The sequence below is a fragment of the Semicossyphus pulcher genome, unplaced genomic scaffold, assembly GCF_022749685.1.
Source record: "Semicossyphus pulcher isolate SPU_LCO1_2020_fin unplaced genomic scaffold, fSemPul1.0.p SCAF_17, whole genome shotgun sequence".
Taxonomy (NCBI): domain Eukaryota; kingdom Metazoa; phylum Chordata; class Actinopteri; order Labriformes; family Labridae; genus Semicossyphus; species Semicossyphus pulcher.
The window spans coordinates 12763357-12782996 of record NW_027211681.1 but is presented as its reverse complement, the minus strand read 5'-3'; the positions used below and the strand labels follow the sequence as shown (position 1 = coordinate 12782996).

At 41.0% G+C, this 19640-nt stretch overlaps 1 protein-coding gene across 1 annotated transcript in view; it reads right to left on the bottom strand.

Annotated features, from left to right (window-relative positions):
* Positions 1-1276: 1276 nt before the first annotated feature.
* The window catches only part of evi5l (ecotropic viral integration site 5 like), a 42242-nt gene continuing 23878 nt past the window's right edge, over positions 1277-19640 (bottom strand). Inside the window, exons 12-20 of the mRNA XM_069666738.1 lie at positions 19340-19372; positions 17841-17981; positions 13280-13396; positions 12850-12990; positions 12563-12739; positions 12050-12196; positions 11622-11717; positions 11426-11521; positions 1277-6756 (exon numbers count right to left, since the gene is read on the bottom strand). Of these exons, the coding sequence (XP_069522839.1) occupies positions 6442-6756; positions 11426-11521; positions 11622-11717; positions 12050-12196; positions 12563-12739; positions 12850-12990; positions 13280-13396; positions 17841-17981; positions 19340-19372 (1263 nt within the window). The 3' untranslated portion in view covers positions 1277-6441. The remainder of the gene's footprint in view (positions 6757-11425; positions 11522-11621; positions 11718-12049; positions 12197-12562; positions 12740-12849; positions 12991-13279; positions 13397-17840; positions 17982-19339; positions 19373-19640) is intronic.

The window sequence follows — 19640 nt, the reverse complement described above, 5'->3', positions numbered from 1 at the left end:
CTCCACAGTTTTTTTCTCTTTTCTTTTTACCTACTGTAAACAAGCCGAAGTCAAATTTACCGGACTTCTTCCAGTGGATTGATATTACAGTTAGTCCTCCTGATTGCGTAATTAGAGCGGAATCCCTAGCAACGGTCTGTTTGCATAACAACGGTCTGCTATCAGAAATAGCAGAGACCTCGGAATGCAATAAATAACCAATCAGGATCAAGTATTTAACACAGCCATGTAACAAAATGTATCTAATAATAACAGCTTATCCTTTGATGACTTGTCTTTGGCAGACATTAGAGCTTTTGTGGACAGAACTTTAAAGTCAAACACAAGGAGGGTCATGGAGGAATAATTTACAATAAAGATTCTGTGACATCAAGAAATGACAAATTTTATTGACTAATCTTTTGACTAATTTTAAAAAGATGCTGTCAAAAAAAAGTGAATGACACATCATTTCAAATGTGTTCATGCTTGACAGAAGGAGAAGTCCAACGAGCGGTTAAGGCAGAGCCTACATTTATGTTTATTAGATTGAAGATACTGATAAAACCACGCCTTCCTGTATGGGGTTGCACCAGCTGCATGTAAATTCACAACTGTCATCATCACTGTTAAGTTTGTGTGTAAAGACCTTCTAAGAAGTTATATGGAAAAAAAAAACTCTCTGAATGACTGAACCACAAGTATCACAAGTTTGAAAAATAAAAATTAAACAGCAGAAAGTGACCGTTTGTAAGGCGCCAAACTGATGTGTAACTGTAGGTTTCCTAAAACATACATATCTAAAACTTACAGATATATATGTAACTGTGAGCAGTTTAGTATGTACATATATTTGATTATGTTTATCAAGCCAATGCTATTAAGCTAGTCCTGTAGACTTATGTTATTAGCACAACATTTTTAATTGACAGTTTATTGGGTTTATTATGATATTGTTATATTTTACTAAATTGTTCAACAGAATTTTGATTATGTAAGATGTGTTTAACCTATTTTATTTCACATTATTTACATTTAAAAAAGGCCAGCAAGCTAACGTTAGCTTTGCCAGTTAGCTCAGTATGATATACTGTATGATATAAAACCTACTTAAAAACTAGATTGTCGTGCATCCTGTTTTAATGTAGTGATACGCAAGTCTCTATTAAGTCAGAAGCCTACAGCTCAACATGGACCTGAGCGAATGAAGGACAAAATGTATGAAGTACATGCACCTAAATGATTATCATCACACAGCAATGAACAACAAAACAATCAGGCCTTTGCAAAGGTGCAATGTCAAAGTTTATTTTGTATCATTCATAGGATACAGAACACTGAAATGTATTTTTCCCCATCATACTGGATTTTATATAATAATCTTTACTGTCATTTAATATATTTGATAACAACATCAGTTGAATTGCAAGACAGAAAGAGAGAGGGTGGACGAGGTTCCTGGGTACGAACAGCCGTCACAAACAGCACAGAAATCTGAGAAATCGAACACCAGACGAACCAGGATGAACACGGTCTCATTCTCTTTACTGCCTGTGTAACAATATTCACACTGTTTAGTCTTATTTCCCGCTTTAAATCAGGTTACACGAGTGGATGTTCCAGTTTCACGAGGATACATCTGGAGCACACAGTGTGGTCGTATGTCACACATCATTGACTTTACATGACATGGCTGTTTAATGAAGGGCTGTAGTGGCTGACTTTACATGAAACCCTCGTTAAACATACATGAGGTCTTTCAGCATAGTGTGTAAATCCACCTACGTTTATGGCACATTATGATGTTTAATCATCTCATTTACTGCTGTTAGCGAGAGAAACCAAAGTACTGATGGTAATTATAAAAATAATACTAAGGATGAGCGCTAGAAGTTTATTTAAAAGCAATTTACAACATATCAAAATGTTTCGTCACAGTAGATAGAGTTGTATTTAGACAGTGGTGAGAACAGAGCACCATTACTGAACAGCAGTGGACAGATGTGTTATGAAGGAGCACTGATCTGGGTCAGATTAATTTTGAATGATGCCTTCATAAAATTAGTTTATGTGTTTTAATTATTTGACTGAAATCCAAACTGAAATATTAGAGTTATAATCTTTAAGATTTCAGGTGTGGTTGATCTGGCAATAGCTGTCCTTTGACCCTCAGAGGTCAGTTTGAAACATGCTTTAAAAAGAACAGAAGACTTCTCAGCTAAACGTTTGTACGACGTGTTGGCCGACTACAATGGAAGGCTAAAGCTGTTTCAACACTGTGAGGTGTGGTAAAAACCCTGCTTATTTTCTCACCTACGCACAGCTGGCCATCATGGTACAAGGTGGCTGTGAATGTTGTTGGTGTTGGAACATGACAGAAATTGTTTAACACAGGAAGAATGTTGTGGGAGGGGGAGAACAATAAAGTGAAACAACCATGAGTTTACTGGAACCTTGATAGAACATATTAAAAGGTGTTTTTGAACGTGATTAATCTGCAAGCTCGTTTTATTTGCACTTTCAGCAAATCAGATCAGACTGATTTCAATTTGGCCCAATCCAGGTCAGGCCAATCACAGTCATTTATCTAACTGGGGGCGGGTTAAAGTGCCCTTGAGAAATATTTGTAAAGAACCATGATGGCAGCTGCTGAAGTGGAATTCACTACCGAGTCAGTCGCACAAATGTAGTTAATGTTACATACAAACGGTAAAGATATAATCTCAAAGATTTCAGTTTTGTTCTCTTTGGCGGCACCTAATGGTGATAAACGGTAATTTTGGGGGTACACTTCCTACATAGCCAGACACCTATGATTGGCTCCGGTTGTAACTCTTGATTTTCCTCGCTCACGGTCGCTTTCCTTTTTAGAGCGTCAAATTTGTTTCTTTTTCTTTGGATTTTCACTTATTGTTGAAGTTGTATCTGTAGTCATCGATCTTTTCTTTGTTTGTTCAGCCATAGTAGATTACTGTTTACTCGCAACACTTGCAGAGACCGGAAAAGCAGCCGCTTAGCTCCGCCTACCCTCTCTGGCAGACCAACCACTGCTGGCTGATGGAAAACGCGTCACTAACTGGGTGCAGCTTGTGAATTTTTCCGCGAAAATCGCCACAGACATCCAGTCCATAATAATACTAAACTGTAGATGCAAAGGCTTTCATCAGTGGGCCATAGCCTCAATCACCATTGTGTTACCTCATTCGTGGTAGATAGTGACTTCACAGACATTTATTTAAATGAAAATCTTCAAGATTATATTTTTAAGTGTTGGCTACTTAATCATGTCATGGCAAATGTCTGCGTAATACAAACGTTTGTATGTTCAACTACAAACCGAATGCTAGCTATCCCAGCAGCCTAATGCTACGTCACATGTAGCGATAGACTCTGATTGGACGTGGCGATGTCAGCTTGGTCCAGTACATGCACGCATCTTTTTCTGTAAATTCTCTGAAACTCTCAAGGACACCACAACTAGCAATAGAAACTGCTATATAGAGAATTTAAACGCATTGAGTGGCTATAGCTGGCTGGAACTAGAAACAAAAATGGGGTTTGATAGAATGAAAATGTCTTAAGGATTTTTATCTTGACACTCATTTGAGTTGAAACTCAACACTGACTGAGATTTCGGTTGTTACACCCCCGTAATGACCAGTAAAAAGCTGTTATGTGCAACTACAATGTGGCCAACCCAACATCCTCTTTAGCTCTTTCATGGCCATTACTGGAACATCCAGTTTCCTTATTTCTTAGTAGGTGGCAACAATTATCTCCATTAGTTATCCTTTGTGTGCATTGTTAAATAAATAGGCGTTAGCATTGTGAAATAGATAATGGGCCTTCAGAGAATTTAGAAGAATCTTCTTGCATCAGTTTGAAGAATAATAAACAAAAAGTCCAGATGAATTTCAGAGCAAAGAACTGAGACAACTTTTCACAATAAGAAATGATCCCACCATGAACCCATTAAAAAGCATCTCTCACTGCTTAATGTAATGAGCAGAGTCTCTCTTTCTCTGTCGTGCAAAAAGCAGATTACTGCTCCACATATGACACCCTGTTTGATAAATATACACACTCTAACCTTCTGCAGTAAGACTCGACCGAGAGTGATGCAGCTTTAAATCTCCCCCATAAACCTTTGCTCCTCTCACAGAGTAGATTTCATATTTCTCCATACATTTTACAGCCTTTTTTTGTACACAGAATATAATGTTTGATATGTAAAATATTTCCCACCCACACACTTCACTCATGATGGCGGCAGCCTTTTTGTCCTTACAGTATGATCTTCTCCCTCCACTTTCTCTCGCTCGATTGCTGCAGTCTAAGCTGTCAAAAAGTGATATGAGCACATGAACTGGTGATTCCAGATCAGCACTTTTACCTGGATCTCGTTTTGCATGTATGGGACACTGATAATTAAAGGAATAGTTCGACATTTTGAGAAATACACTTTATTTGCTTAGAGGGGAGGACTGGTAACGGCGCTCTCATGTCTGTCTGTCTGTTAAACATGAAGCTAAAGCCAGGAAGTGGTTAGCTCAGCTAAGCTTAGCATGAATACTGGAAACGGGGGGGGAAACTGCTGGAGTGCCTTTTTTTTCCTCTATTGAGGAGTTAGGTCAGTGCACATTAATCAACCTATCAGCTGTACGCTTCAAATTACCACAAAAGCTCAATTTCATCTGTAGTCCTAAGGCAGGTACTAAGGCCGTCCAAAGGTTGAAAAGATCAACCACTAACACTCACCAACTCACAAATATCTTGTCTGCATACCACAACTAAAAACCGTGGAAGTTTAAATAATAAATTATTCCTTTTACAAGTTAAAATTGAATTAATAAACTATAAAATGCATCCTTGCTTAACTCATCATTTTTTGGTTTTACAAGCAGCTACAGTCGCACTTGGCCTGGCAGGACACACAGCTTTAAATGTTAGCTAATGTTAGCTAGCAACCTTAGCTAAAGATTAGATTTAACTTTTTGTTTTTTTTGTATTTGTTTTTAGTTAGTTCTTGAGTTCATGACTCCTTTTCACTTAATGTTACTGCACGTTTATGCACGTACTGTCATAACACGAGCAGACACATCTCCAAGTGGTGTTGATTTTCTCATCTAACTCTCTCCAGAAGAGCAAATACATTCATTTCCTAAAATATCAAAGTATTCCTTTAAATCGCACAGACACAATGATAACACTCTTTTTGAAATTAAACCACATTGTTCCCATCATTGCAAAAATATTGGGAAGCTCCAGGGACAAATCCAGTGACACTGCTCAGTTTTCAGATGCGATCGGTCTGCACAGTAGTCGTCTATGTAATCTATGGCAGAGTTAACAGGAGGTTGCATGTTTGTTGACCTCACAGAGATAGAAAAGAAAAGAAAAGAAAAAACAGACAAAAGAAGTCAAAATCATAGCAGCACATTTCCCTTCTCTGAAACCCTCACAGGCGACTTGTTGGCACAAAGGACGGCGTGGAAAGTTTGGCCTCTGTCGGTATCTCTACTCTCCTAAAGTTTCATATAGATATATAAAAAAATAAAAAAATATCAAAATAAATTACAACATATAAATAATTAAAGACAAAAACAATACATTTGGCAACATTTCCTTCCTTTTCCGTGGGTTGTGGTGAATATGTTTTGTTTTATTACGCTGTCACGCTTCTTGACACTGACAGCAGACATATCAAGTATGTTAAAGTGTTCGTGTTTCATCTGTGAATGCCATCGTGTGATAGCCATGACGGTTTGATGGGTACATAATCCTACACTGCAAACTCGACACCTTTTTATTTTGAACACTTTTTTCTTCTACTGAGAGGTAAATCGATGGCTGATAGAAGTCTTTTTTTGTTTGTGTCTTTCTGATGAGAAGCATAAAAAGGGAAAAGAGGGGATGAAGACGGATTTAACCCTGAACCAATCAGGAAGGAGAGTTATATATACAGGTAGACAGAGAATACAGTGTGTCAAGTGTTTATTACTCAGTTCATAGGGAGGCGGGGGCGTTACTTCCTGTCTGTCTACCCATGTTTCGCTCCTCGTCGCAGTCACAGAATCAGATCCAGTGGGCGCTCCGGAGCAGCAACAACAGTGCTGTTGGTCCAGTTTCAGTCTTGTTTGTTTGTGTATTTGCGTCATATGTTTGTGTGTGGATGTATTTGTATTGTAATGGACAGTGTCTGGCGGAGTTATGGGAACAAGAAGAGAGGCTTTACATTACCTCTTCATCAGGGGACACAAGATCGGACAGTAACAGGAGCGGGGATGACGGGGAGTGATGATCAGAAGAGGTCCAATCAATGCCACTGTATCTGCTTCAAATTAAAAGGTCAACACTGGAAAAGCCGAGGAGGAGGACTGGATTGGATGATACAGTACCAGTTTTACAGTAGCAGCTCCAGCGTCTCTATAGCCTTTGAATCCTGCTCACGTCCTCCAGGCCTCAGTTATCCAGCGCCTCGGCACACACCATGCTGCCGTACAGCTGCTGCGGGTCGGGATGTGTCCGCACCTGCTCCTCTACCTCGCTGTCCGTGCTCCCCTCGCTGTCCAGCCGGGGAGACGGGTGACACGGGCCCGACAGGCTGGGGTAAAGGGCATTAGGCGGCAGCGGGCTGGGGAGGAGGTCCTCGTCGGAGCTCGGGTAGTCGCCCTCGGCGGAGGCGGGGCTGGCCAAGAGATCCTGGTAGTTGGTGCTTCCGCCTCCAACGCTGACCCTGGAGCCGGGGGTCGCCTTCTGCCCTCGCAACTGCCTGACCTAAATACAGAGAAGAAGGTTTTATTAGCTTTCCGTAGAGTCACCAATAAACCTAACGAGCATGTCTTTGGACTGTGGGAGGAAGCCGGAGTACCTGGAGGGAACCCACGCATACATGGGGAGAACATGCAAACTCCACACTGAAAGACCCCCTTAGTCTGAACCGGGAACCTTCTAGCTGTGAGGCGACAGCTCTAACCACTACACCACTGTGCCGCCCGCTTTCTTGTTGTATTGAATACTAATGTTAAAGTTGCAGTCACAATCAAAAGGCTTAACCACTGAGGGAGAAATGTGTGAGGTAAAGGCTTGTTAATAAATAGTTGTTGATAAATTGATGCTTTTATAAAACGTGTTCACTTCAGGTTGTCTATCATTAAAGTGTAGCTGCACCCACAGGTCTGCCCATAACTGCGCAATTTTGAAAAATTCTCAAAGTGGGCAAGGGGCTGAGAGGGGAGTGGAGGGGGGTCGGTGTGTCCGGCAGCTCCCCTGGCCAGCGAAAAATGGAGATCGACACAGAGTCACAAGGCACATGTGCCACAGAGGGCTCTTTTGAGGTGGAGGACTTCTCCCCTCCAGAGTCCCCTGAAGAGCACTTTAGTTTGGTGGAGGGCCGCGGTGGTGCCGAGCCCTATCAGTTCGAGCCTGTCAAAGACGGGGCCGGGGGGACGTACCGCCCACCTCTGATTGACAGGCGTTAACAGTCTTGTTTTTAATACATTTCATGATGTAACTTTATCCCAAAACGGTCGTCTCTACGTCACCATCGGCTGGCCAGGTCCAGGGCTGATTGAAATGCAGATTTTTATAAATTTGCTAAGAATTGTCATTATTAACGCCAGCAGTGATGTGTTTCATCACAGTTCAGCAATATCATTTAGATTACAAGTGTTACAAGCACAAGTGTGCAGTTATTCTTTAAGTTAAAAAGACATTTTCAAGGAGAGAAAACATAAAAAATGGAACTGGAAAAAATATTTTTTTAATAGTTTTTATTCCAAAATATCCGCCAACATGCTCGGACGAAGAGATAATGTATGTTATAAAAATCTCAGAGTTTTAAACATCATAAGTAAAACAAGGATTTAGTTTATACTTACAGTATATCTTATTCTATTTCATTATAATCATTATTACAGACTGGGGTTCAATCTGTTAGCTGATGGGTGAGAAATGTCAGGTGGTGGGAATTTTTCTTTGTGGGTTGCTTCATGTGAGAAAAAAAAACAAAAAACTGTATCTGCATCTTTCTCACCAGTTTTTGAGGTTTTGCAAATGGGGCAGGGGGTCTTTACAGCTAAATCTGAGCACCATGCTGAACAACCCGAGCGCGATTGTTAACTCGGGTAATAAAAACCCGGTGAATAAAAAAAAGAATTTAGTAAGGATGCCCAACGATCTGCACGTTAATGTTCCATCGCTGCCGTCCATCTTTCAGGTTGCGGAGCTTTCTCTCGTATGACGGACTCATCTTCACATGCTTCAAACGTGTTAACCATGTACCACAGTGACTCATGACAAATCTCAGAGGTTTTAGTCTCCCCCTATCACACACTCAGGCTAGGTGAGGGGCCAGGGGGAGGGGGAAACCAGTGGTTAACCATTGGAAATGTTTTGACGTGTGTGACTGCTGCTGAAGCTACAGTAGAGTAAAGATCATCCGTCAGGCTGTTAGAGGTCTTTTTCTCTCGCTGTGCTTTTTGTTATAGAAGCAGGTTAATGAATATCAACACTGGTGGCAGATTTGTTGTCTAAATTTATATCAAGCTGAATCCCAATATGTAATCTGTATAAACTTGTGTGTAAAAGCATCTCATCTGCAGTATGTAGAGTCTGTCATTATTACCAACCATGTTATTATGACTCAATCGCTCAGACGACTACACTGAGATTTTTCTAAATTGCTCACTGCTTCCTCATTTGTACTCACGCAAGTTTCGGTCTCATATATCAAACCGCTGCTTTGATGAAACAGGTGGGGGGATGAATATAAAGAGAGAGGAGCTGTAAAGAGCAGTGCAGTCACATCACACCTCCTCACTCTGAAGTCACGCACTGCAACTCTCTGAATGAACAAACTCACAGGGACCGATGGGAAGAACTTCACTCATCAATATTTCCCAAAAAAGTTCACTGTGAACCAAATGATGAGAAAAACACTTGTTGGAGAGGAGTGGTGGGCTCTCATTACAAGAAAGACACACACACACACACTGTGGGTGGAAGTGGTGTCTGTCAACAAGATGAAAAGATACTTCTGTGTTGGTTAGAGAGGCTGCAGGATATCTAGCTTTCCTTTTCACACGCTGTGTTTCAGGTCCTTGCACAACATTTTAAAGAAAACTGAAAGTAACTGAAATCATATACGTATGTTTTCATCGGCCTAAATAAAACATAAGCACATAAACATTATAAACATCCAACTGACTGCAGACTCTAACCTACATTTTATTTCACAGGATCAGATTTTATTTATGGTATTAAACAACTGGTTCAAGACTAGTGTCAAATGGAAGATAGGATTCAAATAGGCCTCGTGTTACGCCTGTCGTTCAACCAATTAGAGAGTAGTCGGTGGGTTTAAGGAGTAAGATGTCAAATTAAGACTTGTACTTAAAGTAATAATCTCGAACATTTTCATTTAAATAAATGTCTGTTAAGTCACTATCTGTCGCCGAATGAGTTTACACAACGGTGATTGAGTCTGTGGCCCACTGATGAAAGCCTTTGCATTTGCAGTATATAGTTTCATTATGGACTGGGTGTCTGTGGTGACGTTAGTGGAAAAAATCACAAGCGGCAGTGGTTGGTCTGTTGGAGAGCGTAGGCGGCGCTAAGCGTTGGCTTTTCCAGTTTCTGTAAGCATTGTAAGGAAACAGTAATCTACTATGACTGAACAAACAAAGAAAAGGTCGATGACTACAGATACAACTTCAAAAATAAGTGAAAATCCAAAGAAAAAGAAACAAATTTGACGCTCAGATGAAGGCAAACAGTCTGAAATGTAAGCCGAGGAAAATCAGAGCACAAAAATTTTAATCTTCGGGAATGTTGCCTTAACCCCAACCAGACTCAAATTATATGTTTCTCGAGGTCAAAGAGGACAGTTACCGAAGGTTATCAGATTTTTACTTTGAAGGACGAGGTATTTGAACACATGTCAACATATACCTGTACATATCTGGGATTTTATTCCTGGAGGAAAACCTGTCTTTCAATTATCATATCGAGTGCCTCAAAAAAACAACAAGGTGAAGGTGAAGGTGTTTATATGCATGTTACTTCAACCGCACTGTGATTTGTCTCTGGTTTGGGTTTCACTGCAACCTGTTTGAGACAGGTGGTTTGTGTTTATTATACAATCGTAGGATGGAACATTGGTACATATTTCTTTACAAGGTGATTCTACATGAACTGTTGTCTACTGACTCCTAAAACTTTCAGCGGCTGTAGCCTTCAGTCACTTTCACACATACTTCACACATACTTTCACACACTCTTTGGTAAAAGTGCTTTTAATGTTTATGCTCCCTCATCTTGATCTGAGCTACAGGGTCACCTCACACTGGAGCATTTTATCAGCTTGGAAGGTTAATAAAAATGTTAATAAAACCAGGATTAAGAATCATTTGACCAGTGAATGCACCTGTACTATTGCTGAACGCTGTTCATTTATTGTTAGATGAATTTTCGGCTTGTTTTATTTGTCTGTTCTTTATATGAAACTTTTTATGCTGCCGTCTTGGCCTGGATTCCCTTGTAAAAGAGATCTTGTATCTCAATTGGATTATTCCTGATTAAATAAAGGTGAAATTAAAAAAATATATATATTCCTACGTACCAAGCTAGCTGGTTAGTTTACAAGCTACGCAGCCACACTGCTAAAAATAAAGACACCAAGTGCGGAAGTGATTGATGCTGCTGTACAAGGTGTTGTTGTGATCTCTTACATCACCCAGTTGACAAGAAAACATGAAGTGAAACATAAAGGCAATAAAGTTTACTTTAGTTCAGTTTGAAAATGACATTTATTGTTCTGCAAAAGAAATAAATTGAGGGAACAGAGGCAGTGATGATGGAGGGATTACTTTCTCAATCGTTTTTGACGTGGGATCAGGGTTTTTCCTGGCTCGGCCTTTGGGGGGATGCGAAGCACGACAGCATAATCGATCCGCGATAAATAAGGGCAATAAGTCCGTGTTACCTTTTGTGACAGAAATCTCTGCGTTTTCCTGTTATTTCTGATCATTTGGTGAAAATGTCTTTTAATGCTTGAGTAAGTGAAATTTTCAAGAGTATTTTACAAAACTATTGTATTCGTTTTATGCAGCTCCCTACTTCTACTCAGCAACATTTCAGAAGGAAATATATTACTTTTTACTAAACTGATAAACTAAGTAACTACTAACTTTACAAAATAAGATTGAATAAGACAAACAATTAGTCACTTGACTGGCAGAAAATGTACTGGCACTATATTCATAATTAACTTCCAGTTAGGCGCCAAAAATTCCTCAATGCAGGAAAAACCTTGTGGATGAGATGAATGGCTCCTGTGTGCAGCAGTCATCAAAACAAATGATACCCCGCATGGTACACTGAATCTGACACAATTATCTTTACAACAGTTTTTCTGTGTGTGTGTGTGAGAAGGTGTGTGTCCCACCTCGTTCTTGAGCTCAGCGATCTGGTCCCGGAGCTGGTTGATGTACTGTCTGGAGTCGGAGTGGTTCAGCTGACCCTGGATCAGCCCCTCCTCCTTCTGAGAAACACATTTAACGCACAGTTTAGTTCACTGTGTCTTTATCTTATACTGACTCTTTACAGACGCACAGGCACATTAAAAACACACACATACGCACCTGTATCTCCAGTTCAGCGATCTTCTGCCTGAGTTCAGCCACGGCCGCCATACTGTCTGCCTCCCTCAGCCGCACTGCCATCACCTCCTCTTTACTCTGCACGTGTGAGGGGACAGGGAGGAGGAGGAGAAAGAGAGAGAGGATGACATTCCTGGATTAATGGCTGGACGCTGATCCTGTTAACTTCCTGCTCTGCCCTCCATCTTTCATCTGAGGCATCCTTGTTATAAATATATAAATCCCAGCATATACAGTCAAACTCAAAACCCTGGTCTTCCCTTCTTCTTCCAAAGCTTCTCAGTCATTCCCTCCCTCTTTTTAAGCTCATTATCCCTGCATTGTTTTTTCAATATGGCTCTCTATCTATCAGCATTTCATCCCAGTTATTCCCAAGTATTCCCCCCTCTTGCTCCAGACCAGATCCAGACCTTGCAGTCGGACTCGGACTGCTTCCTTTTCATTTCGTTGAGTTGGGTCTGGAGAGCTTTGTTCTGATTGGCCAGCATCTGGAGCCGGTCCTGCAGGGCGGAGCGCTCCTGCTCGTTGCGACCGATCAGCTTGCTGTGGATCTGGTTCTATAGAGAAGGAAGTAAATGGAAGAAGGTGAGTAGAGCTTCAACAAATTATTATTATAACAAATAAACAGTTGATTATTTTATCGTATCAATTAATGAATCATTTAGTTTATAAAATGTTAGAAAACCATGAAAAATGTCAATCAGAACTACCAAAAACTGACTTGATTATTCGACTCATGGTTTAACCATTATAAAACACTACATCTCACTTTGTTTGCTGCATCATCCTGACACCACTAGCACCCTTTTATTATCATATTATAACAGCTCTTACAAAAGGCATCATAGCTTAGCTTTATATACTGCATCTGTATCTAAGACCTTTTGTACCCTCCATGTCTGACAGTGTGCGGTATGTCTGACCTGGCTCTCCAGCTGCAGAGCTTTGAGTTTGACCTCCCGGAGCTCAGCCTGCGCCTGCGCCTCCCTCAGTCTGACCGTCATCAGTTTGTCCTGCAGCTCGTTCATGGCGTTCTTCTTCGGGGACTCCTTCCAGTGGCCGCCACCTCCGCCTGTGCTGCTGCCTCGGGACATGTGATGCTGCACAAACACAGAGTGCAGAGGTAAAAGACTCACTCACATGAACATGCACTCTCAGGTAAAGGAAAGCAGCAGCAGTGTGTGTGTGTGTGTGTGTTTGTGTGTGTTACCTGCCAGCGCTGGTTGAGCTCAGTGACGGTGTCCTGCATCTCTCTGAAAGAGCGCAGCGTCTCCAGCTCCCTCAGCTTCATCTGCTTCACCTCCTCCTGCAGGGCCGCCACGTTGTTCTCGTCAGGCAGGCAGCTGCTTCTCTGGATAGAAGAACATGTCATGCTTACAGTTTATAGACTAACTTACCAGATAACTAGCTGTTAGCAGCTCTGTGAGGCTGCTGGGGCTTTAAGCTAAATGAAAACATGCTGATGTTCAACATCACCACGTTTAGGTGTCTTAGTTTAGCAGGTAAACATGTTGCATTTTAAACTTTGACTTTTTGGTTTCACAGCAGCACACTTTTGCTGTCTCTGCTCGTCTAACACTCTGATCTCTCTCAAACACTACAGTGTGTGTGTGTGTGTGTGTGTGTGTGTGTTAGCTCACCTTCTCCAGGTCGAGGACCTTGTCTTGCATCTCCTTCAGAGCTCCCAGCAGTTCGGCCTCACGCAATCTGGACTGCTCCAGCTCGGTCTGCAGGTTGCTCACAAACTGCTCTGTGTACTGAAACAGATCGCTGGTGTTACACAGGTTTATTGTATGACAGGACAGTTGAGTGTTTATCTGCCTCTGCAGATCGTGCAGGCATACAGATATTCACTAACTAATGGGAACATAAGTCACACGGCCTCAGACACAAATGAAATCCTTGTTAGTTGTGGTTTTATTGTTATTGTTGCACAACACAGAGTTAGTCATGATAGGACGGAGCTTGGATTACCACAGTGTGAATGCTGCAACAAGCTGCTGTTTCTCTCTTTCTCTTTCTGTTTCTTTTGCTCCTCTGCTTTAAAGAGAACTCAGATCCACACACTGCCATGCCAGATTTTAGGGTTAGATTGTCAAACAGCAAGCTTGATTTACTGAGTTATTCCTCATTTTAGTAAGGAATAAATCAAGAGCATCAAGCACAATATGCCTCTTTCACCAAAGATCATGCTAATCTGCTGCTAGTCTGTACGCTGCAAACAAAATATGACCGAAACAAGGTCAGTGTGACTTTCCTGCTCTGTGTCAGATGTTCCCAGAAATGTACGTAACCCAACTGCAACATAGCTGATCGACAAAATGTTGCTGCTCCCCTGTCTCAGTGACTCAGAGTGAGGTCAGACAAAAGAGAGCTACTGTACTTTTTTTATGTCACCACAGAGTGAAACTGAAGAGGTAAGAGTAAAAGAGCAGCAGAAAAGCACAGAGGCTGAGTGGAAAAACACTTACCTACAAGGAGAAACAAAACATACTGAAATTGGGTGAGTACATGGCGTGAGTAAAGGAGTCTTGATTTGTCATTTAGGGCCTCTCAGTATTGGTTATCAAATATGACTGAGTGTGTGGAGGTGTGTGAACTCTGGTAGGGTGATGGGTGACAGCAATCTCCCAGCTGATAACGTCATGCTCTCACGCAATGTATAAAACAACCCGAGTAATCATTTAATGACCGGCTTTCAAAGTTTAAAGTGGTGATCTCAAAGATCTCAGTTTCGTTCTCTTTGGCGGCACCTGTGGCGATAAGCGGTAATTGCAGGAGCACGCTTCCCAGATATCCAGACAGTGTCGCATGTGTGACGTCCACGGTTTGCTCTGGTTGTAACTCTTGATTTTCCTGGCTGACGGTCGCTTTCCTTTTCAGACTGTTTGCTTCATCTGAGCGTCGAGTTTGTTTCTTTTTCTTTGGATTTTCACTTATTTTTGAAGTTGTATCTGTAGTCATCCATCTTTTCTTTGTTTGTTCAGCCATAGTAGATTACTGTTTACTCGCAACACTTGCAGAGACCGGAAAAGCAGCCGCTTAGCTCCGCCTACCCTCTCTGGCAGACCAACCACTAGCTGGGCGCTGCTTGTGATTTTTTCCGCGAATGTCGCACCAGACGCCCAGCATGTAACAATACTATATACTGCAAATGCAAAGGCTTTCATCGGTGGGCCATAGGCTCAATCACCATTGTGTTACCTCATGAGGCGAAAGACTTAACAGACATTCATTTACTGGAAAATCTTCAATATTATCACTTTAAGTTCTTCATCTATCAAAATATATTGTAGTCCATATATTTCTGTTTCCAGAAAGCTGGATTAACAAGGTGCTGACTTTTCACCACCAGAGGGTTTTTAGGGTTGACACGTCCATGTTGTTGTTGAAAACTGTAGGAACTGTTAGCCTTTTTTTGGATGTGAACACACAAGTGAAAAGTAGGAACTATAACTAAATAATATTGCTTCATTTTAACAAAACTGTCCAAACCCCACGCACTGAAATGTTTCAATCTCAGGGTGCTGAGCTCTGCAGGGTTAGTTCAAGAGGAGATTACTCATGGCCTTGGAGCTTTATGAGGAAACATGAGTCTCCTCCTTATTATCAAAAGACATATAAATGAAAATGCTGGAAAGAAAAGATCAAAGCCAAACAACATTCAAACCAATCAACTCAGGTTTTGTGAGGGTTCAGCGCGATCAGCAAAGAATAGCCCAGAGCTGAGTTTCAAAACGTCCTGTTCGTGCTGTGGTTGCACCGAGCCTTGTCTGTCACCCTGGGTGTGCTGTTAGCTATGTGGGTGTGGGTTTGAATGTGTCACTTATAGTGTGGTTGTTTGATTAATTCTGAGGAATCACATAATTAATGAAGAAGTGAGAAACACACCTGTTAGCAATACAGATTTAAAGAGCAGCTCCAGTCATGTTGTAAGACATATAAAATGCTCTGCTTGAAATAATAAATTGTGTCTGATATGTTTTTTTCTGCAAAATACTTTTAATCCTAAAATAAACTAAAAATCCTCCCAAAGCATCTCCTCCTTCTCCCTCATCAAAAATTCATCAATCTGCAGAGTCCCAGCCCACTATGTATGTTTCTCCTTTTTATAAAATTATAGCCGAAAACGAAACACGTCTCTGCCATCGTTTGAATTTTGGAAACATAGCTAGCTTGAAATGTAGTAATTAGTAGTAGTAACGTTAACATTAGTAGTCAGTAGTGAGTTTGCAAAAATCTGGATGACGGTTACAGCTGGCTCGCGCATCGCCGAAGTGGTTGCCATAGGTTACACATAATGATATGCATAGCGTCACCCCGTCCATTAACGGGATTGGCTCCTTAGGTTTGTGACGTATCAAACCTGCCAATCTGAAAACCTGTTGTTCAGCCTGTCCTTGGTACACTGCAGTTTAAAAGCAGACAGGCCCAGCCATGGAGATGACTGCTTATGATGTCCCTGATATGTCTGGTAGCACATGAAGAACACCACATGGAGATGTTTACAAGGTTAAACACTTGATTTTAACCGGAGGGGGTCTTTAAAACTTAAGAAAAATTGCCTTTGTGGGAGGAATGCATTTTGTTTAACCCCCAGAATTGCCAATTTTGCCAATATTTGTAAAAAACATGTAAACTGAAATAAAAACTCTTTCAGATAAATTTCAAGTTCTGATAGTAATATTATATTAATAATAATAATAATTATTATTATTAATAATAATTACAGTACTATTTGAAGGGTTTAAAGGGATAAGTCAATTCATTATTTAAAATAATAATCACTATCCATATACTAATTGTATATTGTTTATTTTGTCTTTCCATTGCTGCTGTAAATAAGTTCATTCATCTGAATCTGACTAACAAGCTAAGATTAAAGGACAACCGCAAACTCTGATACAATCCGTATTGAGCACTTTTAATGAACAAACACACCTTCCTTGTAGTTGGGTTGCAAAACATGTCTAATGTTTTGGTGGTTTGTGTTGCATTCTCTTGAACTTCTACATTTTCCAATGAAGTCTGAAAACAATACGTGTCGCAATTAGTCCATTCAAGTGAAACACTGGCAGCTATAAATCTGGCCGAAAACTGACTGCGTGTTGTACTGTGCCATTCTTAGGAAATGCTCAGATCTACATTAAATTCATTAATAACGGACTTGTTCAGTAATGTGGGAAATATTTACGTTCTCTCCAAATTTAACTTAACAGATTGACACCACTCTCATGTCTGCTTGTTAAACATGAAGTCAACAGATGGTGAGCTTAGCTTAGCATACAGATTAAAAGCATAGACAGTATAAAAAGATGGACAACATGACAGCTCCCCAAAAGTGAAGCCAAAACATTTCGGGCGCCCCCTGCTGACTGGCTGCAGTATAGCTCATAAAGCCCGCCTCCTCCATGTTAACAGATGGGACATGAGTCAAACTATAAAATCAAAATACACGCCTGATACATTTTTCTCAAACATGGTTTCTGTCATTATAGTTAGTTATTTTCATGCTGATTTACGTCCAACTGTTCATTTTTCTGACAAGTTTATTTTTAATTAGTTATTTGATGCCGTAAAAAGGATGATTGACAGCTCTGTTGACAAATTAGGCTCCGGCAGCCGATCTGTTCCGGGTGAGCAGAGCGGAGGACGATCCACGAGTGGAAACGTAACTAAAACAATCACTACAGTCATTGAAGTTTCCATACCTGTGAACGTTAACCTCAGACCAACACAGAGAAGCTGTTCTGCTGTTAAACACGCCGGTGTGTCCTTGCTGTTTTTTCAGTAAGTGTGTGTTTTGGTTAGCGGAAGTGGCTACGGCTGCTTCACTCGCCGATCTCTACTGCGCAGTCTCTGGCTCCATATGACGTCACCATCGCAAGATGGCAGCACCTATCACAGGGGCTATTTTGGCATCAATTTCATACAATGGGAGCAGATGGAGACGCGTCGTCCATCTATATATACAGTCATTGATTAAAAGCAGGGGCAAAAAACTAGCTTGGAACTTTTTGTGAACAACATTTTTTACAGTTTTTTATGTTTTTGTATGGATTAACAAAAGAGATGTAATATGGGCCAGGCTATCTGTTCCCTCCTGTTTAAATCTAGCAAACAGCAAGTTTGAGTGCCCTCATGAAAGTTTCTGTTCCTACCACAGTGTTTGCTTGCAACAGATTGAGTGCAGGTGCTTACCTTCTGTTGCTGCAGCTCTCGGATGGTGTCCTGTGCTTTCTCCAGGCTCTCGCTGGCTGTGTTGCACTGCTGCCTCACCACCGCCAGCTCTCGCTTGATCACGTAGTTCTCCTCGGCTTCCTGCGCCCTCGTCACCTGACCCTGAGACAGCAGCAGGAGCAGGAGTCCACATCATTGTGCAGTTCAAACTTTCAAATACAGGCTATACAGATGTACGGAAACGTACATTTTAATGCATACAGGGAACTTATCTAGATGAAGCTTAAGAGATGTTTTTAGTCTTAAAGGAACAGTTTGACATTTTAGGAAACAAATGTATTTACTCTCTTGAAGAGAGCTCAATTAGGTGACTGATAACACCCTCATCTCTGTCGGTTTAAGATGAAGCTGCAGCCGGCCACAGGAGGAGACAGCCAACCTGGCTCAGTCCGTAGGTAAATACTATATATATTTTGTATTTGCACCTAACCTTTATCTATTATATATATATATTTATTCTTGCATAGCCAGAACTTCTTAAATAGTACGTTGTGTCAGCACTAAAAAAAAGGTCTTACTGAACCAAATACTAAAGCTACACTACTGAAGACAACGCTCTGGGTTGTTTAAATGTCTCTAAACCAATCACTATTATCTTGGGTAGTCCTGGAACGATGCGACCGTTCACTTGTGAAATAGTGTCGGGAGGGAACATTCGAACTTTGGAAAGCTCGCCCTGGCAGAAAAATGACGATATCGCTGCAAAAGGAAAATTCCACATAAAACATTTTAAAGTCATATACATGTTATGAGAGAGTACGTGAGGTCTGCCCGTGTAGGTTGTTAGTCTGGAGGTTGTTGTTTCATGTAGTGACAGGAAGTTGTAAAGTGATTACACACAGATAGTACAAATGGAACCAGTCTGAAGAAGGCGGTCAGTAGCAGGGTTAAATTCAGTCAACATCTGCTGAGTCAGACTTTCTGTTATGACTCGTACCTTAGAGTGTTTTGCACTTTCAGATATTGAAACATTTGGTTTGCACGGAATGATCTCTGACTCTTCCCTTTTATGTATTTATTTATTTTAATGTACATCAGTTTATATTTGCACTAAACATATTTGCTCTGCGTTTTAACTTCAAAACAAAAGAGCAAAAAAAGCACATTTCCCAAAATGTCAAACCGTACATGATATTTCCTTCACATGTTGGTTTAAAAACGTGTATTTATAGTGAAAGTTTTATAATTAATAATACACTTTAACATGCCACATGCAGGGACTGTACAACCTGGAATAAGAATTTCCATCTTGGATAAAAACAGACATGCATTCAGGAGTTACAGTACGGCCTTATGGACTGAACAGATACAAAACATAAACAACAATCGGTCATGCACTTTGGGCAGGTTATTGTTAAGAAGGAGAGAAGCAGGAGAACAGAAAGAGGAGGAGGAGGAGGAAGGTGTGAGGACGGCAGAAGACAGCAAGGTCAGTGGGAAAGTGGTGTACAGTACTCTACCTGTATCAGTCTGTCTGCCAGAGCTGCACTCTCCTACAGCGCAGCCAAGAAGAGAGATGAAGAGATGAAGAGAGAGAAAGACAGGAGGACACCAGGGAGGAAACAAAACCAGAGAAGACGGCCGGAGAAAAGAAAGAAAGAGGATAACCGGTTGAAGAGTCAATCATTCGAAACACATGTAGAGAAGTGCGGAGATGTTTGTGAAGAAGAAAGAGGCCGTGAGATCACTCAGCAGAAAAACTATTTCACACAGGAAAAGATTAAAAATGCTTCTCATAGCAGAGTTTTTGAGAACAGGGGA